General features: G+C 37.7%; 1 protein-coding gene across 1 annotated transcript; it reads left to right on the top strand.

Moving 5' to 3' along the window:
• The first annotated feature begins 2,222 nt into the window (after positions 1–2,222).
• On the top strand, positions 2,223–20,513 carry LOC110453854. Its single transcript, XM_021503038.1, has 15 exons — positions 2,223–2,306; positions 3,979–4,035; positions 4,832–4,914; positions 5,353–5,424; positions 6,499–6,592; positions 7,347–7,429; positions 8,459–8,530; positions 9,412–9,559; positions 10,022–10,177; positions 10,705–10,740; positions 12,287–12,322; positions 17,291–17,404; positions 18,014–18,031; positions 19,942–20,125; positions 20,407–20,513. Exons 1-15 carry the CDS (start codon positions 2,270–2,272, stop codon positions 20,456–20,458), a joined length of 1,242 nt encoding a protein of 413 aa, XP_021358713.1. The 5' UTR covers positions 2,223–2,269; the 3' UTR covers positions 20,459–20,513.
• Positions 20,514–25,867: the final 5,354 nt, after the last annotated feature.

Consider the following 25,867-nt stretch of genomic DNA (forward strand, 5'->3'; position numbering starts at 1 on the left):
GAACGTCCTTTGGCAACTGTTTACATTTAAGAAGGTATTTACTAGGATATAGGACACACAATAACGAATGTAGATGACGGAGACACGAATAAAGAACTTATATAGGTACAATGGCCAGTGTGATCAGCACACAAGCACGAGACGCCTATATGTTGCTCGATGTCTCCCAACTTTTCCATTCAATTAAGGTTAAGTGTCCACCAAATATGAGACATTATTGTTAATGATTGGCAAAGTTCAAGAGGGACATCAAAAGGGACATCAAGTTCGAGAGGGACATCCAAACTCACCTCTTCACGTCTGCATTTTAGAATCCTTGCAAGGACGTCATGTACATTGCTTGTTTAAATGTATAAAAGTGACTGTAAGCCTTTTGTTTTTTGTTTTCCCAATTATAACCATTACTATTATCCATATGTTGTAAAGCGCTTTAGAGTAATTTTACAAATTATATAGGGCGATATATAAATGTTGTATATAACTATTATTATTATATAAGCAGGAAAAAACCATAGGGACTAGTATTAAATAATAAGTTATGGATGGTGTTACAGCAGTAAACCAAAAGTCGTACCCTGATACCCTCACCACAGCTCCGGTCGTAGAGTGAATGATACACCCCTAGATTTTGCCGGTTATACTTGGTTTGGTTTGATTTGTTTGTGTGTTACGTCCTATTATCAGCTATGGTCATTTAAGGACGTGCCATGTTTTCGTGGCGGAGGAAAGCCGGAGTTCCCCGGAAAAACCCCACCAACCTGCGTCCAGTACCTGGCGACTGCCTCACGTAGGCCTCGAACCCGCGACCCAGTGGTGGAGGGCTAGTGGTAGCAGAATGTCAGACGCCTGAACCACATGGCCACCGCGGCCCCGCCGGTTAAACAGTAAGGTGGGGGTTCAGTTAAAAACCAAATCTTCAAAATTCAAACTGCAAGCTTATCGTATTCAAAATATTATTCACTCGAATATATTGACAAATATAAAACAAACAGGAAGGGTTAATCACCCTTATGTACTGATGGTGCTCTTCACAGACTTAACTGTTAGGGTTATTCACTTAATTAACTTGTGTTGAAAACAGGCTTTCCTGGTAGAGTGGATCAGCTTAGTGTACTGATAGGGTTCGTCACACACTTAACTAATAGGGTTATGTACTTAGTCTTCTACTGGGATTATTTACAGACTATGCTTTTGGGGTTTATCAATTAAAGTACTGACGAGGCTCGTCGCAGAGATACTGATAGGGTTATTCACATGATGTACTGACGGGACTATTCACAGAGTTAACTGATAGGGTTATTCACTTGATGTACTGACGAGACTATCCACAGAGATAACTGATAGGGTTATTCACTTGATGTACAGACGGGACTATTCACAGAGTTAACTGATAGGGTTATTGACTTGATGTACAGACGGGACTATTCACAGAGATAACTGATAGGGTTATTCACTTGATGTACTGACGGGACTATTCACAGAGATAACTGATAGGGTTATTCACTTGATGTACAGACGGGACTATTCACAGAGTTAACTGATAGGGTTATTCACTCGAAGTACTGAAGGGAATATTCACAGAGATTACGGATAGGGTGGAACAGCTTAGTGTACTGATAGGGTTCTTCACTGACTTAACAGATTGGGTTATTTACTTAATATACTGATTGGACTATTCACCGACTTTACTGATATGGTTATTCACTTAGTTTACTGATAGGGTTGATCACTTTAATGCACTAATGGGACTATTCACAGGTTTGATTGAAATGGTTTAACAAACATATAAGCGATCTCGTGTCAATCGGTAGTGATTTTAAAGGGTCACCGATACAGTAGTAGTTATCCATCAGGTCAATGCCAACAGATGTATGAACATAGACAGGAATCATAAAGAACAAACAAATAAATCTCTCCGCAAATTACAGTGACTTTCAACCACCCTTAACACGAAATATTTTATATATTGTTCTGCTACATGAAACAATGTAGTATATTACAAATATTATAAGAAAGGTGGATGATCATGTTCCTATCATATGTCCCTAGAGTAAAAATAAAACAAACATGTTGGCGTATGTTTAATTGTATGGCTTATATGGTCAATATTTTACTTTTTTTAATGATGTCATGACTTGTTTTAAATTCGTGACTTCGATCCATATATATGTATGTCAGCGACAGGGTTACCAATCAACTTACACAATCAGAATGAGATAAGACTAACTCTTGACCCTTTCGTCGATAACGGTTGCCATTTTAAGACAATATGGCCTTTCTGGAAGAGACATACACCAAGCATTCAGGTATTTTATCAAGTCAAGAATTGATATTCGTATAAATCATTGTTTAATAAATAATATATTTTGTGGTCGTCTGGTAACTGCAGTACAACTATTGGTATTATTATCGTCAACACGTGTAGAATGAATTGCCATGGAGTTAACAATGGCTGGGACATGGCACAGATAATATCATATTTCTATAAACATTTAAGGACCACTGACCATAGCGGGCTAAACACATACAAATTCCACTGCAGTTTTCATACACACAGTAAAATCCTCTTAATTTCGTAATTGATATATAATGGCTTATAATGGAATTTAGTTGGTAAGAGCGAGAGATATTGTGATAAAAGGTTAAGGATTTGACCTGGCCTGATTAGCTTGTAATCTACGCTTAGAACAGTGTTGTCATATCTTTTTATCATTATTCTATTGATATTTTTTCCTAGTAGTCACGGCTCAAATGAAACGAGAATGTTAAGGCGACGATCTCAAAATATTCACTTGTGTTTCTGTTAAAATTCGCGAAATTCGCGAAATTAAGATCCTCGTGAATATTAGCAACTACGTACACAGTACTAAATCTATCACATGCAAGTAAAATATTTGCTTATTAAGTTTTGACAGTGATACGGGAACCCTTAAGGTTGATAGTTAATCGTTAAAACGAATTAGTAATGCTAAAGCATGATGCTCATTTGGTGTGTGTGGAAAACCACATATTCACCAAGAACCATATGTGTTTTTTTCTTGTTAAATGTGTACCTTATGTAGTCCGTATACTATGAAATAGAAACCAACATGGTGATCTAAACTACCGTTTATTTTATAAATTATTTAACCTCGTTAGCTTAGCTTGACGAGTCATTAACTGTAATTTTTAAAATGTCATTTTTTTTTTTTAAAAAAAGCTGAAATTAACAAGCTTTAATTATATCATGGTTTCATTAAAAGTCGATGAACAGTTGAAGTTGTGGATTTATATACATGCAAATTTTATTCCGAAATTCAATATTTTGTGAAGGTATACAACAAGAGATTCCCGAAAATATTACTTGAAACTAACCAGGCTTCAAACAGATAGATTCACGGCCCGGTAGTTCAAAGCAAGATTTGAGTATCTATTGTAATATTTTAATTCATAATTTCATTTTTTTTTACATAATAAGAACAACTTGGGCCAGAATGAACCCGAATTAACAAAGGATTGGCTAATTTGATTTTGAAATGTTTATCATGCTATCGACAACTAAGGTCATTTAAGGACGTGCTTCCACTTGTGTTGTGTAAGTACAGGGTATGTTGGCGTACTTGCCTCCTTGTGATAGCGCGGATCTGATGCCGACTTTATAGTGCTACGTCACTAAAACACCATGCCGAAGTCACCCAGCACAGTATTTCACCTGGTTACATTATACTGACAACGGGTGAACCAGTTGTTGCCATTACTGTAAATGCTGAACATTAAGCGGGGAATAACAACTACCATTTTCAGGACTTCAGTACGCAAAGCATGTATAAACATGTTTACCTTGTTTGACCCTGACATGCCTGTAATGTGAACGGGACATTAGAGATAGAATAACAATACATTAAACCATGATTCTCAGTTACACCAAGATAATCCAGGTATTCAATATTCCAAATATATAATACGGCGTTCGTCTTTACCATATGTTTTGTTTTGCAGGCCGACTCCTGATTTTGTGTCTGGTTGGTTTACAGTACGTCTATTATGTCAGTGCAGGTATGTAAAAGCAAAACATCTACTTAGGGCGATTAAAGACCTGACACCGTACATCCTTACTAACATGTGTCTCAGTGCACATTGTTACTGACTAAATGTCCTGTTCACTGCACATTACCTTACCGATTCCAAATTAATACAGTATACCCAGACATTTTCGCCGTGGTTAATTTTCTCCTTGTGTTTGCCTTCTGCAATTAGGGCTCATTTATCACGAAGGTGAATATAAGATTACAACATACTATAAATAGTAATAACGCGTGCAGGGCGAAACTAACACTCGGCGAATATTTATTTGACAACTGAAATGCGAATATTTTGGTAGGCGAAAGTTGCACGGTATACAGTTAATCAACTATACTTAATCTACTTTCCATCAGTGAATTTATTAAACATCACCCATTTCACTACATATTACTGAACTATTTTTTCCTGCATCACTTAATTTCCTTTAAATCCATCACATTTTTGTTCATTACTCAAATGTATTCAACTAATTTCTATCAATACTTAGTTCCGTTATCTTTTTTTAAGCGAATTATTAAAATTCAAAATATACGACAGTGCAATGGTGCAAACAAATTATCTCAAACGAATTTCATTAACACCTAAACAAAGAAACCAGTTTCCAAAACAGCAAATGAAATACGAACAAATTCTCCTTACAAAGAAACTTTTATCTCAAATACAAGTGTACCCGTATGTAATTTCATGACGCATTGTCGGTTTGCATTTTCTTGTGTATTAATGTGTATGATTTTATTACACAATTATTAAAATCATTATGTGTTGGTAGCGCTTGGCCCTCTATGTTACGAGTGTGACCACATGCCCCATCAGCGAGATTGTGGGAAAATTGTACGATGCGGAAGTCACGAGGTAAATTCTTCATCTTGCTTTAGTCAGATACAGCTGTCCCGTAGATCTTACCAATATTGGTGTTTCCTGAATAAGCCTTGGTTGAATCTATCAGTTCGGCATTTTAGCTTTCGAAGACATCGTCAAGGTAATCCTAAAGATAAGCATGGAGGACACGCACTGCGTGTTCGTAGGCCTTTTAGTGGTAACAGCAACTTTATCGTCGAGAAGTCTTTCGAAAAACATATTCAAGTGTAACGGCGGCGACGCGTTCGCCAGCAGCCATTGCGAAAAAAAACAAAAACATATAATAGCTAAAAAAATATTGTTTTCGGGTTATACGGTAAAATAGGTTATACGATACAGCCTGAAAATGAATCATTATGGAAACAGGCAAGGTTAAAACATATTTAATCGATTTGTCTTTGTTTTTATACTACTTGCTTTCACTTGTTGCAGAGTTGCTACGGGATGAAATACGTCACCACAGATTCCCACATCTTCTACAGGTCGGGCTGTAAGGATACATCGGTGGGTACAAAGATAATGCGCCGTTGACTCAAATTAAGAATACTAGTTATAGCCAGTCAAGTGTAATTTAAAACCAACATAGTACAGGTATCAGGGCTTTCAGTAAACCATTGAGAGTATTTTTTGTCTCTCTAAAATAAAATTTGCACAAAACAGCACATTGTGTCGTTATTAAATTGTAGTGCAACATCACTCAATCAGAATTTAGAATTACAACATCATTTTGGTGAACGACGTTATCAATATTTTACTGTTCAATTTGAAAGAACATGTGTATTTGACGTGTATTCGTCCTATTAGGTTTCAGAGAAAGTTGATTTCACATATATGCTTAATGTTCAGGGTCAACTGAAAGCCTCGACAATACTATCGAACACATTCATTATAACCGTTTGAAACCCTCATCTAGTAGATTCAAACGTAATACAAGCCATAACAACAGTGTGAATCGCGTAGGGAACAGTGCGAACTTACCGATGAGTCGAAACAGCTACATGATGCTGTGTAATTCATGTTAAGCATAACTGTTTCCACTTTCATTATTTAAAGGTGAAATCATCTGAGTTTGTTTCGTTCAACTTATTGTGCGTTTGATGAAATGTTTTAACACATTAACACGTAACACAATTACAGATGAATATTACAATTTACTACAGTCATATTCCGTCTTTTCGTATTGCAGAGTTATCTGCTCTTGTGAGCAGGTATTGCTTGTTACGTCATTTGTTTGTGAGAGTAACGTCATCAATTTTTGAGAAAACGACTAAATTTTCTCACACAAACCAATGACGTAACAATCAATCCCTGCTCACAAGATAAGATAACTCTGCAATACGCAAAGACGGAATATAAGGCAGGTGAAACTAAACCTTGCAGTTAAATATTGCTTTGATTAAATGATTCACTTGGGAATAAAATTATTGTTATGAGATCGGCATTTGAAGTTCTGATCAGGTGTCTACTGTATATCTCTTACACAGAGAAAATTTACAAGCTATAGCATGCACTCAATTCAATTGTTTATGAATCATCTTTGTGGATATTAAGATAATTAAATGTCCATTGATGTTGTAGACATGCGGCGTGGGAAAGCGTGATGATCGAACACTGTGTAGCTCATGTTGTACATCAGACTTCTGTAACATACAGACTTGTGACCAGCCAATAAGTAAGCGAGATCAGAAAAAAGTCATCTTGTTCACGAGTCAACAAGTTAGCAAGATATTTAATTTTATTTACCTTTTATTTAATCCAAACCCATGTCAGGTTTTATTTGAGCAAATTCTCAAAAACGCAATTGAAATATTGAAGGGTAAATAAAACAAAAATTCGAAATCAGAATCGATAAAGCTAGGGCAAAATATGAACAAAGGAATGATGAACATGGGGGTCCTGGAAAAATACAAGGAGAATGAGACCAGGTGTTCCGGAAGGATAGGCAAGACATGAAATATCATTTATCTTCCAAGCGGTCAACAAGATATGAAATATCAGTAGCTTTTCAAATCAATCAATAAGCAGGATATGAAATTTTCGAATGTTCAGTCAGTAATAACGTAAAACAAAATATAAAAATAAATCAACGATTATCACTGTTAATTAGAACATGAATACCGTTAAATTTCTGCTAATTGTCACATAGAAGTATGGTTTTATTAACCATATCCAAAGATAAGTGATCTTAGTTCAATTTTGATAAAATAATATTACACGTTAATTCTTACATCGTCATTATTCGATATACCATAAATGAGTATTTAAAAAAAACACTGTATCAGCCAGTTTTTGAAGGCTTTCACAAATTACTTCATATCTGGTTTGTTAAAGACAAAATTAGATAACGTTAGTCGATTACCTGATGGACATGCGATTCTGTGTCTATACTTCAATGTACAATTTTTATATTTTGTTTCCGGTTGCAGAACTAAAGCACAGATGTCTGGCTTGTGACTATGTGATAAGTCCAACGGACTGTGACCTGTCGAGACAGTGTGATGATGATGAGGTAAATAAAGCGTGCATTACAGATAAATACGGAGGACATGCAAGTGTAATTAAGGTTAATAGGTGCGGTAACAATAACCTGACGTCACAGAGCTATTTGAGAGCTATGTTTTTATTGCGAAAAAAACGTGTTATTGGTTGATATAATAAACAGATGCGGAGGATATGACAAACAGACACCTAAAAGAAAAACTCTTCTATATCCACATATAAATGTAGATTTTATATATATCGAACACATACATGTCATGGACATTGCTAATCCAAAAGTGTCAACACGGCCATAAGTCAGTTAAAAGACTCACATCGCGAAAATGCACACACGCGAAAATGTCCACAGTTACAGAATATAACTAGACGCTATCTGATCGGTTCCATTGTGACACACAAAAACGAACACGACGATAACGCCTACACTCGTTCGTCACTCATGTCTTGCTATGAATAAGTCTAAGATCTGTCAACACATACAGGGACAATGTTCCCTGTATATGATTTTTTTCTCTGTTGTCTGGAATCCTAGAATTTGTGCTCTGTTGACGAATGAGTAGCAACACCATCGACGTTCAGTAATTGGTAGGTGTATATCCTGGAAAAATGCGAAACATTTTGTTTGGTATTTGTATGGATTGTTAGTAGAAGTTTGCATTTATATTGCAAGTACATGCTTGTTATATTTACAAGCGGTTTGATATAGCAGGTAAACAGTTTATGAATGTATAGGTACATATATGCTAGATTTACAAGGGCTTTGTATTGATGTAGTACGTAAACAGTTATTCATTTTATATATGCATGTATGTTATATTTACGAAGGTGTTGTATTAAAATTTAAATTTGTATGGATGTGATATTTACGAGGTGTTTTAATTGATGTAGCATGTAAACAGATACTCACTTTATATGTGCATGTATGCTATATTTACGAGATGTTTTATTGATATCGAAACACTGTAAAATGTATTGAGATACAACATGATAACAGACTGTAACAGATGATGAGTAAATATATTTCGTGTTATTGTTATAGACATGCTACACGGAAGAAGTATACAACGTTAACGCTGAGAAACGGTTTCGTATGGGATGCACAAGAACAACAGTAAGACTATATGCTCTAGGACATGTGCTGATTTGTAAACTTTCATATCACAATAAGATGCATAATCAAGCCACATTACTTTATACAGAGTTACCACATTATTATAGCAAAGCGTGTACAGATGACAGCATTGTTTTAACAGTTAGAATTATGATGCGTACAAAAAAAACGTCAACATATACAAGTTCCCTACGAGTGATGGTTGGTACTCATGTTTATCTAACTCGAGTAAGTTAATTTTAAAATTGTATCAAGACACGAAGTTTACCGCGCGTCTTTTTCAATTTGAAAATTTACTATCGAGTCTTAGATAAACACGATGATCAACCATCACGAGTTTGGGAACCTTTTTCTCCCACAACGTTCAGACGTTGTATCTAGAAAACCATATGTTTCTCTTTGGAATACATTATTCTTTTTTTCGATCAGGGAAATGATTGCTATTGATTTTGACGTCACAATGAAAGATGACGTCGGAAAGCATTGTTACTTGACATCATAATTGAAAAATGACCAATGGAGTAACGTCCCGGATGTTACCCACTGGTGAGTTGTCAAAAAGTGGTCACCAACTCCAAGCAGGCTTATCCAATGAGTCAGGCATGATGAAACCTATAACTGTGGTGGGAGAAAAGATTTAAATGTGTTAACCTCGTAAAAGCCCCAGTTTAATAAGTTAAAAGTTTTACATACCGGTCTACATCGTGCATAATGATGAATGTAATTGGTAAGTATTTAAGTATCCGTTTTATCCGGTTCGTACTAGTGCTTAACTCATTCACCCCTGACATATCTGAATGAACTATTCCAACTTTTTAATTGGAATGGTTCAAATGTGTCTTCAGTGATGAATGAGTTAACACGGTTTTCATGTTTTTCAGAGCTGCAGATCACCACCTCCCACACTCGTCGGCAAACGTAGCGGTGTGTCGGTTCGTCAGATACCTTCCAACTCGCTTCCATTAACAACGTCCTACTGTGCCGAGTGTTGCTCGGGCGAGAACTGTAACAGAGCTCTCTGTAATGGAAGTAAGTCAAATACTAAATGTGCCACAGAAATTGTCGCGTCGAGTTATCTCCCATGTGACGTATATCTATAGATGTTGCCACATTTATATGCAGTTTCTGAAGCGACCACTCAAAGCTCAAAGCCAATTCCGTTTTTGCGTATTGTAGAGTTATCTTCTCTTGGGAGCAGGTATTGATTGTTACATCACTTGTTTGTGAGAGTAACGTCATCAATTTTTGAGAAAACGACGTAATTTTCTCACACAAACCAATGACGTAACAATCAACACCTGCTCCCAAGAGAATATAACTCTGCAATATGCAAAGACGGAATAGGAGATGACAAAGCAGAAACAGATCGTGAGTTTCGTTTATTTTCTGACGACTGCATAAGGTTTGACTTTTAACAGACTCAACAGTTTGTCAGCGGCTCTTAAATCCAAAGGATCATTCATATAGATTGAATATTAACATTAACTACAGGTAGCAGTGGGACCGACCTGCTGATCCCGCCGGCACTCTTGTTGTGTTTTGACTACGATGAGGTAGCCTGCCGTCTGCTGATTGCTGACGATCCCGCGCCGTGCTTTGACAGAAAAATTAAGAACATGCTGTGTCCGCGGACGTGCGGAACATGCAGTAAGTCTGTACTTGTTCAAGAGCAAAATGATTCCAAGCAATGTATTCAAGATTGTTCTAGATAGATAAATAATTTAAAAAAAGTGAGTGTGTTTTTTGGTTCCTCTCTGAATGTTCAAAAGACGATTAACTTTATCAGTGATTAGTGAAGATTTGAATTTTTGTGTATCTATAAAACACAACCATCGAATAAGTAACAACTTTCTAGATATCAAATGTTTGTGAGAGTTTACCTTGTGTATTGATGAAATTATTAAACGTTAACAAATGTCGTAAAACAGTGATTAAGCTAACTAACTTTTGAACAAATGAGCCCAGGAATTTAAATAGGTGATATGACGACGTGTTTCTTTGGCACATTGTTAGGGAAGAAATCTGCTACTGATTCTGTCGTATATTCAGGCCTGCTATTTTTGTTTTGCGTATTTTAAATCTTGTAAAGATGTCGTCTGATTAATAATTGTGGGTAGGGTACAATTATATGATATTTGACAAAACGTTTCACTATTGATCATGTGTTGTTTCAGCTGGAGGCGGTCCAGGGATAAGTGTTGGATCTACGCGTAAGTATGCAGTGTCATGAGGAATCCGGACATTTGAGCCAATTTTCACAAACGTTACGATTATTGGAGTTCAGGAAAAATCTTAAGTNGGGGGGGGGGGGGGGGGGGGGGGGGGGGGGGGGGGGGGTGTAAACTGGGATCAACTTGACCGTCTGTCCGGAGACAAACTTTGTCCGGCTATGCATTCGCTCATTTTTCAATAGATGTCTTAGAATGTGTTTCTGTAGTGACAATATCATATTTAGTTGTGTCCCCTGAAACAATTTGGCGTTCAGGACCTTTTTTTTTAGAGAGTTATGCCCCTTAACGTAAACAAAAAGGACAAAATTTTGTCCAGCTATGCAATTGCTAATTTTTTAATAGATTTCTTTGAAACCTTTTGTACCATATATAGTTGTGCCCCCTGAAATAAGTTTGCGTTTCGGACAGTTCTGCCCTTTTACATAAAAAATTGACAAAACGCTGCCCGGCTATGCATCTGTTATTTTTTTCAATAGATTTCTTTGAAACTTTTTGTGTAGTTGCAGTACCAAGGAGAGGTGCCAACCCTGCCTTTTTTAGCCTAATCAATACGATTTTGACATACAAAATACGCGTTTCAATTTCGCCTATTCGCTGTATGATTTTGTCTTATTACTGCCGATTCTGAAAATGTCTGTCCGTTTCCACGTTTTTTGTTAAAATATCGTGATCGCAATTTCTCGTTGTTTTGAATTAGCCTAGAAACTGAAGCGTATATGTGACTGTGATCCCATTGCCTCTTTCTTTACGAGTAAATGGCGGGAAAATGTACTCTAGACGAAAAAGATAAAATTGATAGTTCAGCGGGTAAACACCAAAAAATATATATAAAAAATATGGGATTGAAAATAAAAACCAGAACATATAAAGAATGACATTCTCTTTGTCATTATACAATTTACGTGAACGCGGAGGGTATACTTCTCACCACCTCGAGTTAAAAAACTTTAATAATGGTTTCTCTTTGGAAAATCATAAGTAGAGAGATTTTATTAAGTTTCTGAATGGTCGAAAAACTATGGCAAGGCAGAAAGTGTAAAAAAAAGTTTATTCATTTCTTGATATTTTTATACTACAGTTACATGCAAACATCCTCTACTTATAAAGAGGATATGAAATATTCTGATCTGGTCTCCATAGTAGTGTAGATTATTGTTCATTGTAAATGACATATAAAGCATCGGTAAATATGTCTCCTACTCTCACTTGTTCTCTATCACTTCCCTACGATGTATAATAACGGTAGGTCTATTCCAACGCACTGCAAGGGCGGGATGTCTGTTTGAAGAAAAGAATTCTATAATTTCATTGGAAATGTCAGATGTCATTAATAGTTGGGTTTAATATAACGTTTAAGAAGACATTGTATATTGATTGTAAGAGTGTCCAGGTAGGGCGAGATTATATTAAAGATCTTGTTCTTAAGGGCAGGACATATTAGTATTCATCTCCACAATATAACATAACGGTGAAAATATCTGTTAGTTATTACTGATGTATAGTTATGTTTGTTTTTATTTTTCAGTGATACCACAAGTAACTTTAGCCACATCGAAACCTGGTAAAGTATCTCTCGTTTAATACTGCATAACAAAACAATTTTCGTGATATTTTTTGTTCGTGGATTTAAGTTATTCTAGTCGTTTCGTTGTAAAAAACAATTCACGGATACCCCATGTAAACCAATAGTAGTCAAGATCATCAAATAAATTCGTCCTGGTTTTTTTTTGTAAATGTTTCCATAGCAACTACGAAACCATGACTGTAGGAAGCGATTTTTATATTTTGTGAATGTTTATACATAGCGAACATTTGTTATGTTTCAGACTGTACAAATATGCAAAAATGAGCTTGAATTGTCTCGTTGACGAAAAAATTTAGGAAAGTAAATAAGTAAGCGCAGGCCCTAGTTGGTTAAAAAGAGGATGTAGCATCAGTGCTGTTCTTGGGAGCTGACCACAAGTATAAAAGTCGATCGTTCCTCGAAAAACGCAGGGCTTTCCTCGTCTACTGAGAGGTGAAGGACCACGTTGAGACTACCGAGAGAAGGATTGTAAATCTGCAATGCTTCCTGACACGTTATATGGAATAATAATAATAACAATAATAAAGGCTTTATTCATTCTTGATAACATATTGAGCATGAAGCTCATCTTACATATGGTCAAGATACAATGAACGATAAAATGTAGAATATTTACAGCTTTAAGAAATATTCATGTATAAAATATAGGACAAGGGAGAAAAATCATATATCATTTAAAGTAAAATTGCTTTGCAGATCTCCTTAATTCTAAAAATGTCTAATATGACTAGGTAACAGATTCCATGTAAAGGGCCTCTGATATCTAAAAAAAAAAGGTTTCTAATATTCAGCTTAACCTACACTATAACACAGAAGTCTACGATAGATCAATCATTGTATGACACAATCAGCTCTATTGCTATTCCAGTCGAAATCCCTTTGAATCTATAAACAGGGTTTTTAACTAATTTTCCAATTCATATTGGAGATTTTCAGTGATTTGTACCTCGGCATGAAGGTTGATCCAACCCTGGCTATTACCTGTTTACCATGATTGTAATATTTCCTCTTGTAATCGCATTATATTGAGTGGTCGGGTTGCGCAGTGGATTGCGCACTTGCCGTTCACCAAGGCGGCCGGGGTTCGATTACCTGATCGGACTTGAAAAGGTATAGGGTCACCTGCCACGTGGGTTTTCTCCGGGTACTCCGGTTTCCTCCAACATTAAGACCCCCTAGAGCGCTTATATCCGGGCCAACAAGAGTGTTTAATAACAGGTGTAAAAACTTTTTTCATATTTGTTGTAAAACAAATGAGGTTTATATAATATGCTTTCATTCAATGACAGTTTAATCAGTTATCAAATATTTTGTAGAGTGAATTGTTAGACCTTGTATACTGACGAAATTATTAAAGGTTGAAAAATTTCGTTAAACAGTGATTTAGCTAACCACCTTTTGAACAACTGGGCCCTGGCATTTATTTCGATATTCTAGCTTCCTTTGAAGTCCAAGTTTAATCAGGTAAACTGCCTTTTCCTCTAATATTGAGTCGGGTCGGTTTGATTGCAGAGAGCGTATCCGTTTTATATATTTTATACCTTTCTTACAGTTAGACTTCTCAAGGTTATGTGCAATATCATTCTCCATTAAATATATAAACTTTATTTACTTAACAATAATTATGAAACAAGTTATTTCAACTTATTTTAATCACTCTTCTTGGCCAGGATGAGGTTGGATACCAGTTCGTACTAAGCTAGTGGTTGGATACCAGTTCGTACTAAGCTAGTGGAATAATACTAGTTCGTACTAAGCTAGTGGTTGGATACCAGTTCGTACTAAGCTAGTGGTTGGATACCAGTTCGTACTAAGCTAGTGGGTGGATACCAGTTCGTATTAAGCTAGTGGTTGGATACCAGTTCGTATTAAGCTATTGGTTTGATACCAGTTCGTACTAAACTAGTGGTTGGATACCAGTTCGTACTAAGCTATTGGTGTGATACCAGTTCGAACTAAGCTAGTGGTTGGATACCAGTTCGTACTAAGCTAGTGGTTGGATACCAGTTCGTACTAAGCTAGTGGTTGGATAACAGTTCGTACTAAGCTAGTGGTTGGATACCAGTTCGTACTAAGCTAGTGGTTGGATACCAGTTCGTACTAAGCTATTGGTTTGATACCAGTTCGTACTAAGCTAGTGGTTGGATACCAATTCGTATTAAGCTAGTGGTTGGATACCAGTTCGTACTAAGATATTGGTTGGATACCAGTTCGTACTAAGCTAGTGGTTGGATACAAGTTCTTAACAAGCTAGCGGTTGGATACCAGTTCGTAATAAACTAGTGGTTAGATACCAGTTCGTACTAAGCTAGTGGTTGGATACCAGTTCGTATTAAGCTAGTGGTTGGATACCAGTTCGTACTAAGATATTGGTTGGATACCAGTTCGTACTAAACTAGTGGTTGGATACCAGTTCGTACTAAACTAGTGGTTGGATACCAGTTCGTAATAAACTAGTGGTTGGATACCAGTTCGTATTTAGCTAGTGGTTGGATACCAGTTCTTACTAAGATATTGGTTGGATACCAGTTCGTACTAAGCTAGTGGTTGGATACCAGTTTGTACTAAGCAAGTGGTTGGATACCAGTTCGTACTAAGATGGTGGTTGGATACGAGTTCGTACTAAGCTAGTGGTTGGATACGAGTTCGTAATAAACTAGTGGTTGGATACCAGTTTGAAATATGCAATTGGTTGGATACCAGTTCGTACTAAGCTGGTGGTTGGATACCAGTTCGTACTAAGCTGGTGGTTGGATACCAGTTTTTAACAAGCAAGTGATAGAATACTAGTTCTCACTAAGCTGGTGGTTGGATACTAGTTTGTACTACCAGTTTGTACTTAGCTAGTGGTTGGATACCAGTTTTTAACAAGCAAGTGATAGAATACTAGTTCTCACTAAGCTGGTGGTTGGATACTAGTTTGTACTACCAGTTTGTACTTAGCTAGTGGTTGGATACCAGTTCGTACCAAGCAAATGTTTGGATACGAGTTCGTTATAAACTAGTGGTTGGATAACAGTTTTATCTAAGCAATCGGTTAGATACCAGTTCGTACTAAGCTAGTGGTTTGATACCACTTCTTAACAAGCAAGTGGTTGGATACCAGTTCGTATTAATTGCGATAATGGTTGGATACCAGTTTGTTCTAAGTTAGTGGTTGGGTACCAGTTCGTACTAAACTAATGGTTGGATACCAGTTCGTACTAAACTAGTGTTTGGATACCAGTTCGTACTAAGCTAGTGGTATGATACCGGTGACCGGTGAGGTGTTAAACATGTGTTTCCTGTAGTTTCTTGTGGTTATTAGACTCTTGAGCGGATGGCAGTGACCGGTGTGAGACAGTTTAAGGGTTCCTGTTCTTACTAGACTAATGTTTCCATGTGTTTCCCGTGTAACTAGGTGTAGTATACTAATGTGTTTATTTTACTTACTAGCTTCCTATGAGAAAAGATAGATCAACTGATATATTAAATGCGCTGTCTTTCCTTTCTATGTTAGTGCGTGTATAGTGTATAGCTGTGACTGGTGTAGTATATTTATGTGTCTTTTACTTACTAGGCTCGTGTGTGGACTATATTTACCGTTGTGATGTAGTACACATGTTTATGTTACTTACCAGGCTCGTGTGTGGACTATTTTGACCGTTGTGATGTAGTACACATGTTTATGCTACTTACCAGGTTCAGGTTTGTGTGTGGACTATGTTGACCGTTGTGATGAAGTACACATGTTTATGCTACTTACCAGGGTGTGGACTATTTTGACCGTTGTGATGTAGTACTCATGTTTATGCTACTTACCAGGTTCGAGTGTGGACTATGTTGACCGTTGTGTTGTAGTACACATGTTTATGCTACTTACTAGGTTCGAGTGTGGACTATGTTGACCGTTGTGATGAAGTACACATGTTTATGCTACTTACCAGGTTCGTGTGTGGACTATTTTTACCGTTGTGATGTAGTACACATGTTTATGTTACTTACCAGGTTTGAGTGTGGACTATGTTTACCGTTGTGATGTAGTACACATGTTTATGTTACTTACCAGGTTCGTGTGTGGACTATGTTGACCGTTGTGATGTAGTACGCATGTTTATGCTACTTACTAGGTTCGTGTGTGGACTATGTTGACCGTTGTGATGTAGTACGCATGTTTATGCTACTTACTAGGTTCGTGTGTGAACTATGTTGACCGTTGTGATGTAGTACACATGTTTATGCTACTTACTTGGTTCGTGTGTGGACTATGTTTACCGTTGTGATGTAGTACACATGTTTATGCTACTTACCAGGTTCAGGTTTGTGGGTGGACTATGTTGACCGTTGTGATGTAGTACATATGTTTATGCTACTTACCAGGTTCAGGTTTGTGGGTGGACTATGTTGACCGTTGTGATGTAGTACGCATGTTTATGCTACTTACTAGGTTCGTGTGTGAACTATGTTTACCATTGTGATGTAGTACACATGTTTATGTTACTTACCAGGTTCAGGTTCGTGTGTGGACTATGTTGACAGTTGTGATGTAGTACACATGTTTATGCTACTTACTAGGTTCGTGTGTGAACTATGTTTACCATTGTGATGTAGTACACATGTTTATGTTACTTACCAGGTTCAGGTTCGTGTGTGGACTATGTTGACAGTTGTGATGTAGTACACATGTTTATGCTACTTACCATGTTCAGGTTTGTGTGTGGCCTATGTTGACCGTTGTGATGTAGTACACATGTTTATGCTACTTACTAGGTTCGTGTGTGAACTATGTTGCCCGTTGTGATGTAGTACACATGTTTATGTTACTTACCAGGTTCAGGTTCGTGTGTGGACTATTTTTACCGTTGTGATGTAGTACACATGTTTATGCTACTTTCCAGGTTCAGGTTTGTGTGTGGACTATGTTGACTGTTGTGATGTAGTACACATGTTTATGCTACTTACCAGGTTCAGGGTGTGTGGACTCCGGCGACCGCTGTGCTGTTGATGCAGGTACCACTAGTCTGATATGTAACATACAACCGCAACTCTGCCAAAAGACATGTGGACTGTGTGGGGGAGGTATGTGATGCTTTAGGTACTTGTATAAACACGTTCATTCCTTTCATCCGACTTTATTTCGAGGCGCAAGCTACTTGCTTAAGTAGGGAAGTTTTCTTATAGTAATTAAGTAACTCATGTAACTTAGCTTCGAGCTAGAGGAAATTTCCCTAGAGCGTCCGACTAAGAACCTGGATAATTTGACCGTGCGCACGTGGTAGTAAGTTAAGTGCACGAGAGAGTATTGGTTAATTGATAGCAAGTCACCCTTGATCCAGCTTAAGGCTTTGTCATGAATGACTAAATGTTCCTCACCCTGGATGTGAGGAGAGAGTCTTGGTAAATAGATAGCAAGTCACCCTTTGTTCAAGCTTTCGGGCTCTGCCTTTCATCAGGAATTAAATGTTCCCCACCCTGGATGAGACTTAAGGGTTATAACTATTCAGTCACTGATGAAAGGCTAGGCCTGACTGCTTGGAATAGGAGTAACTGGTGCTGTTCATTTTATTACATTCCTGGTAGAAATTTGTGATAGACGTTTACTTTATGTAAATCGATTTGCTTAAATCTGGTAAATATGTATTTGACATTATTCAAACGTGGTAACATTGCTGCTTATCATTTCAACAGGTACTACGGCACCGCCAGGTAAGTACATTTTCTATCCTTTTTTTCATCCAGTCTTTGACGACACAGTGACTGCAGATTTCTATTTATATACCCGGNNNGGGGGGGGCACTACAATCGGGAGCCGTCGGCACTTTCCGTTCTCGTTTACAGAAAGTGCCGACGATTCCCGATTGATACCGGCTATCGTTAAACGATGTTAAAGCTGACAGTGCAAGTAAAAAAACTTTCAATTGAGATTTTTTTTTTAAAGTTTTTTTTTCTGATTTTGAGATCTGCCCCATCTCTTCCGACTATCATTTCTAAGGAAGTGCTGACATTATATTTGTTTTCCTTGTTTGGTATAAAAAGCGCATAGCCTGTCACACCGGTTATCATTCTACAACTGACTTGCGAGTTAATGCACCGCGCACCCTGATCGGCAACCGATATCAAAAATCAAACACACTCACCTGAAGACTTTGAAACACTACCAAGCTGGTTGTTACTTATGGCACATTCTTGAAAATTGTGTATCCAAAATAAAAGGTACATTAGTAAACATACTACCATAAATTATATATATAACATCGGTCTTTCTCGTGCATAGAATTGCACCAACACACAAACACTTTATTACGAACTCTTAGTCTATTTCGTGTAGACACTTTACTAGCAAAACACGTGCAAAATGCGACATCCCCAGGTGTGTAGTCAACAATGTGAAATTTGATAATTGAACCGTTCTCGTGGAAATTATTAGAATAAGTATTGTTTTCACCCAGGAGGTTATTTGGATATATAAAAGGTAATAATTAGCGTTCGTCGTATGTTTGCTTCTTTCAGGGCAATTGTTTTGGGAGGGGGGCATGGCAGGGTTTATGCATTAGATATTTTAATTGGTTGTATTTTACTACTATTTCATCTTTTCTTAGATAAATGTTATCTTTGATGTGTTCCATTTCAATTTTGTTCAACTGATCTGATACCAAATGTTGGTATAAATCGTGCGTGAAAGTGTTCTATCGGAGACGTATATAGTAAGTAACGTCACCTTGTGCACATATTAAACAAATTATATCCGGTCTGACAGGTAATGCGCTTTTTATACCCAGCGAGACCCATACTCGTTACAAGCAAGGACAAACTAAAATGTCGGCACTTCCTTAGAAACGGTAAAAGGAAGAGATGGGGAAGATCTCTAAACCAGAAAAACATAAACTTTAAACAGAATACCTTCATTGAAAGCTTTTTATCTTGCACTGTCAGCTTTTACTGTCCATCGGATGATGTTCAAATACAATGCGAGTCGTCAGTTATGTAACCTATGTAATTATGTTATTCTACCACTAAAAATGTTGGTGCTATTTTTACCTAATTATGTTCATACGCACTGACTTATCACTCAATTAATGTGTTTTGGAAGACATGCCTGACTGTAGTTAGCGATGTAAATCAGTAGCACAAAAAGTATCTATGTTTTGTATAAACTAGATGAGCATGTCATTATATATATATTCTTTATCGAGAAACGTTTTCCAATTTGACTGTGGGTTTTGTAGTAAGAACAGTGTAACAGGTGACACAGCACAGTAACTAAACTTACTGTAGGAGAGAGTCTTGGTAAATAAATAACAAGTCACCCTTGGTTCAAGCTTTCGGACTCTGCCCTTCATCAGGAATTAACCCTGGATGTGACCTAAGAGTTGGGACCATTCATTCACTGATGGAAGGCCAGGCCAGAATGCTTGGGACAGGAGTTACTGATAATATTGATTGTATTACGTCCTTTATAGGAAATTTGTGATAGAAGTTTGCTCTTGCTACATGTTAATGCTTTAGGGAAATAGTTGTTGTATTGTGCTACATAAAATTTTCGTTTCGTTTGTTTTTGTCCGCCGGTGATTCTTAACATTCAACATCAGCTACACAATACTGATTCTCTTCCACAGCTCCCACTTGTCACGACCCCATCAGTGAGTGCCAGTGCCGTTATCTAGACCAACAAGTCCATATCTGTGACGACACAGACCGAGATGTGAAGATGTTTTGTTGTTATTACTGTAATAAGAAACGGGGGCCCTATTCTTGTCCAGACCGCGTATGTGACGCTATAGAACAACAGGAGTTTGACAGGTATTTTATACTTCTAACTATAGAAAAGGAGGTTGACAGGTATTTATACTTCTAACTATAGAAAAGGAGGTTGACAGGTATTTATACACGTTCAACTACAGAACAAGAACGTGACAAGCATTCACACACTAGTAACTGTAGAAGAACGATTATACGTATGTTCTTGGATCTAAAGAATAACAACAGTTTGACAGCTATTCACAGATTGAAATATATTTCCTGTTTGTTTTCAACAGATGACCTGAATACTTTATTTATATAATGTTACTTCATTATTTCAGAATCCAGAAGCTCGGTATCAGTATCACTTGTCACAGCGATATCAGTTACTAGAAATACATTATTTAGTGTCTGAAAACACGAAATATAAATAGTTTTATATACTTGGTTTCGTTGTCTTCTGTTTTATTCTATCATTCAACCACTCAGAACATAAGACCATTATATGACACCTATCTACAAATGTCTATTACTTATGACATTACTTATAAGAACGCTTCTTAGATTTGTGTTCACCACGGGTGCCACAAGTGGTCCTGAAAGCGATTATTCTTCCAAATGTAACCTGTGCTGTAATAATGACATTGGTCTGTGACCATCTATTTGAATTACGTCCCTTGATGTGGCTCTTCTGTTTAAAAAAAAGGGGAAAAACACAACCCGCCATTTGCTTTCAAATGTAGAACATACATAAAATGTACGACTGGCTTGTTTTTTTCCGTTTTTTTTTAACAGAAGATCTACATCAAGGGACGTAATTCACATTAATGTGCCATTTGGGGAAAGAATAGTCCAGAGCCCGTTTTCATGAAACCGTGCTCAATCATTGATTTTGTGCTCAAGTCTAATTTCTTGAGGAAGCATTATAAACTCGGCATCAGTTCCGCGCTATCACAAGGAGACAAACACGAACATATCGCAGCCTCCCACAGCACGCATGCATCTTACACACAGGGGAGGCCGTCCTTAAATGACCATACCTGTTGATAGGACGGTAAACAATACTAAACCAAACCAAACTAATTTCTTGTTTCAGTTATAAATTAATTACAAAGATCTTATTTTTTCTCAATGATCAGGAAAAAAATTAAGAGACTAAAAGCTGAAGTCTGTTTACAAAGTGCTAAAAGAAAGCTGGTTTGAGCACAGAATTTATGCTTGAGCGTGAGAGGAAATCAAAATTGGTCCAATGCCACAATTATAACACTGATTTTGGATGTCTGTTTTTTCTTTCATCGCCGTTTCCTATTTAAAGTGTGGCAGGTTTTAATTGCACATAGGATTAAGGTCGCCTTCTAGCTTCGAGCTAGAGGGAATTTCCCTTTAGCTCAGTGGTAGAGCGTTCGACTAGGAACCTAGGGATCGCGGGTTCGATCCAAGGTGGAAGGACATTTCCTCTTTCCTGTAACAATGGTATCGCCTTAGGCATACGTCGTCATATGGCTTTAGCCTTGGGAAAGGATGTTAAAAGCTGTACATTCCACAAGTGCCGGTTTCATTATTTTAGCACAGGTTCATATTATATATATTCCTTTTCGTTTTTGGTATCTCTGTTTATAGCAATTCTGAATTTAAATTGTGCCCTTTGTCATGACGTAGTAAGCACGTGTATTATGTATCCCTCTTCCTAGGTCATTTACATGTGTCTACAAAGTCTTTCACGACCAGCATGCCTAAACGTTTGTTATAGTTGCATTTTATCCTCGTGTATTAAGACGAACAGCTTGTCTAGTGTGACTGATTACGGTTGGACAAAGAAAAGAACAAAATACCAAATCATACTTTAAACGCAAATCGATGGATTTAGGCCAAATATTGACACTTGATTATATTAGAGACGCCCGAAGGACTAAAAGTAGAATAAGACCAGATGTTCCTGAAGAGTAAACATATACTGCTTCATCTTGACGACACCCATCATGACAATCCCTGGAAAATAATGGCTAAAACTGGGACATATTTTACTAGAATGACTTTGCCCGAAATACAACCACTATCAACCATTTATTTATAATACCTTTACTTTTCAATCAGCTTCCTCAAAACAGGAAATACATGTAACAGGTAGCACCGGTTTGGTTTTTGAAAAAGACATCAAATATCAAACTTGTGTAGAGCTTATAACGGTGGGCATCAACACACCTTTTGGAGCTCATGTTGATTTTTGTGTCTTTTTCAATTAATTCATTTATTATTTTGAAAAGGAATTGGTAGCATGGAATACTGGTTTACTTAACTGAAACATGCACCGTTTGCAGCAAATACATGCACAATGGAGGATCAGAGATCAGGATCAAATGAATCAAGAGTACAATATCCATACATCAAGTTGCTCCAAAATGATTTTCAGTTACTGTGTGAAAAAATAAGTCATTAGTCACTGCCCTATACCGAAACGTGATTAGTTCTGCCTGATACAGCTTCGTTACTTATCACTATCTGAATCAGTTACGTTAATAATCACTGCCTGATACAGCAATGTCATTAGTTACTGCTTGATACAAACGTTACTAGTCACTGCCTGATACAGTAACGTTACTAGTCACTGCCTGATACAGTAACATAACTAGTCACTGCCCGATACAGTAACGTTACTAGTCACTGCCTGATACAGCAATATCATTAGTCACTGCCTGATACAGTAATGTTACTAGTCACTGCCTGATACAGCAATGTCACTAGCCATTGCCTGATACAGTAACGTTACTAGTCACTGCCTGATACAGCAATGTCACTAGTCACTGCCTGATACAGCAATGTCATAAGTCACTGCCTGATACAGTAACGTTACTAGTCACTGTCTAATACAATAATGTTATTAATCACTATCTGATACAGCAACGTTGCTAGTCACTGCCTGATACGATAACGTTGCTAGTCACTGCCCGATACAGTAACGTTATTAGTCACTGTCTGATACAGTAACATTACTAGTCACTGCCTGAAACAGTAGCGTTACTAGTCACTGTCTGATACAGTAACGTTGCTAGTCACTGCCTGATACAGTCACGTTACTAGTCACTGCCTGATACAGTAACGTTACTAGTCACTGTCTAATACAATAACGTTATTAATCACTATCTGATACAGCAACGTTGCTAGTCACTGCCTGATACGATAACGTTGCTAGTCACTGCCCGATACAGTAACGTTATGAGTCACTGTCTCATACAGTAACGTTGCTAGTCACTTCCTGATACAGTAACGTTACTAGTCACTGCCTGAAACAGTAACGTTACTACTCCCTGCCCGATACAGTAACGTTACTAGTCACTGACTGATACAGTAACGTTACTAGTCTCTATCTGATACAGTAACGTTACTAGTCACTACCTTATACAGTAACGTCACTGGTCACTGTCTGATAAGTAACGTTATTAGTCACTGTCTCATACAGTAACGTTGCTAGTCACTGCCTGATACAGTAACGTTACTAGTCAGTGTCTGATACCGTAACGTTACTAATCCCTGCCTGATACAGTAACGTTACTAGTCACCGTCTGATACAGTAACGTTACTAATCACTGACTGATACAGTAACGTTACTAGTCTCTATCTGATACAGTAACGTTACTAGTCACTACCTTATACAGTAACGTCACTGGTCACTGTCTGATAAGTAACGTTATTAGTCACTGTCTCATACAGTAACGTTGCTAGTCACTGCCTGATACAGTAACGTTACTAGCCACTGTCTGATACAGTAACGTTACTAATCATTGCCTGATACAGTAACGTTACTAGTCACTGACTGATACAGTAACGTTACTAGTCACTGCCCGATACAGTAACGTTATGAGTCACTGTCTCATACAGTACCGTTGCTAGTCACTTCCTGATACAGTAACATTACTAGTCACTGCCTGAAACAGTAGCGTTACTAGTCACTGTCTGATACAGTAACGTTACTAATCATTGCCTGATACAGTAACGTTACTAGTCACTGACTGATACAGTAACGTTCCTAGTCACTGCCTGAAACAGTAACGTTACTAGTCACTGCCTGATACTGTAACGTTGCTAGTCACTACCTGATAGAGCAATATCATTAGTCACTGTCTGATACAGTAACTTTACTAGTCACTGCCTGCTACAGTAACGTTACTAGTCACTGCCTGATACTGTAACGTTGCTAGTCACTACCTGATAGAGCAATATCATTAGTCACTGTCTGATACAGTAACTTTACTAGTCACTGCCTGATACAGTAACGTTAATAGTCACTACCTGATACAGTAACGTTTACTAGGCACTGCCCGATACAGTAACGTTACTAGTCACTACCTGATACAGCAACGTCACTGGTCACTGTCTGATACAGTAACGTTGCTAGTCACTGTCTGATACAGTAACGTAACTAGTCACTGTCTGATACAGTAACGTTACGAGTCACTGCCTGATATAGTAACGTTACTAGTCACTGCCTGATACTGTAACGTTGCTAGTCACTACCTGATAGAGCAATATCATTAGTCACTGTCTGATACAGTAACTTTACTAGTCACTGCCTGATACAGTAACGTCACTGGTCACTGTTTGATACAGTAACGTTGCTAGTCACTGTCTGATACAGTAACGTAACTAGTCACTGCCCGATACAGTAACGTCACTAGTCACTGTCTGATACAGTACCGTTGCTACTCACTGTCTGATACAGTAACGTTACTAGTCACTGCCCGATACAGTAACGTCACTAGTCACTGTCTGATACAGTAACGTTACTAACCACTGCCTGATACAGTAACGTTACTAGTCATTGTCTGATACAGTAACGTTACTAATCACTGCCTGGTACAGTAACGTTACTAGTCACTGTCTGATACGGTAACGTTACTAATCACTGCCTGATACAGTAACGTTAATAGTCACTACCTGATACAGTAACGTTTACTAGGCACTGCCCGATACAGTAACGTTACTAGTCACTGCCCTATACAGTAATGTTACTAGTCACTGCCTGATACAGTAACGTTAATAGTCACTACCTGATACAGTAACGTTTACTAGGCACTGCCCGATACAGTAACGTTACTAGTCACTACCTGATACAGTAACGTTACTAGTTACTGCTTGATACAGTAACGTTACTAGTCACTGTCTGCTACAGTAACGTTACTAGTCACTGCCTGATATAGTAACGTTACTAGTCACTGCCTGATACGTTGCTAGTCACTGCCCGATACAGTAAAGTTATGAGTCACTGTCTCATACAGTAACGTTGCTAGTCACTGCCTGATACAGTCACGTTACTAGTCACTGCCTGATACTGTAACGTTGCTAGTCACTACCTGATAGAGCAATATCATTAGTCACTGTCTGATACAGTAACGTTACTAGTCACTATCTGATACAGTAACGTTACTAGTCACTACCTGATACAGTAACGTCACTGGTCACTGTCTGATACAGTAACGTTGCTAGTCACTGTCTGATACAGTAACGTAACTAGTCACTGTCTGATACAGTAACGTTACTAGTCACTGTCTGATACAGTAACGTCACTAGTCACTGTCTGATACAGTAACGTTGCTAGTCACTGTCTGATACAGTAACGTTCCTAGTCACTGCCCGATACAGTAACGTTACTAGTCACTGCCTGCTACAGTAACGTTACTAGTCACTGCCTGATATAGTAACGTTACTAGTCACTGCCTGATACAGTAACGCTACTAGTCACTGCCTGATACAGTAACGTTACTGGTCACTACCTGATACAGTAACGTCACTGGTCACTGTCCGATA

This window comes from Mizuhopecten yessoensis, unplaced genomic scaffold, assembly GCF_002113885.1.
Source record: "Mizuhopecten yessoensis strain PY_sf001 unplaced genomic scaffold, ASM211388v2 scaffold7521, whole genome shotgun sequence".
NCBI classification, from domain to species: Eukaryota; Metazoa; Mollusca; class Bivalvia; order Pectinida; family Pectinidae; genus Mizuhopecten; species Mizuhopecten yessoensis.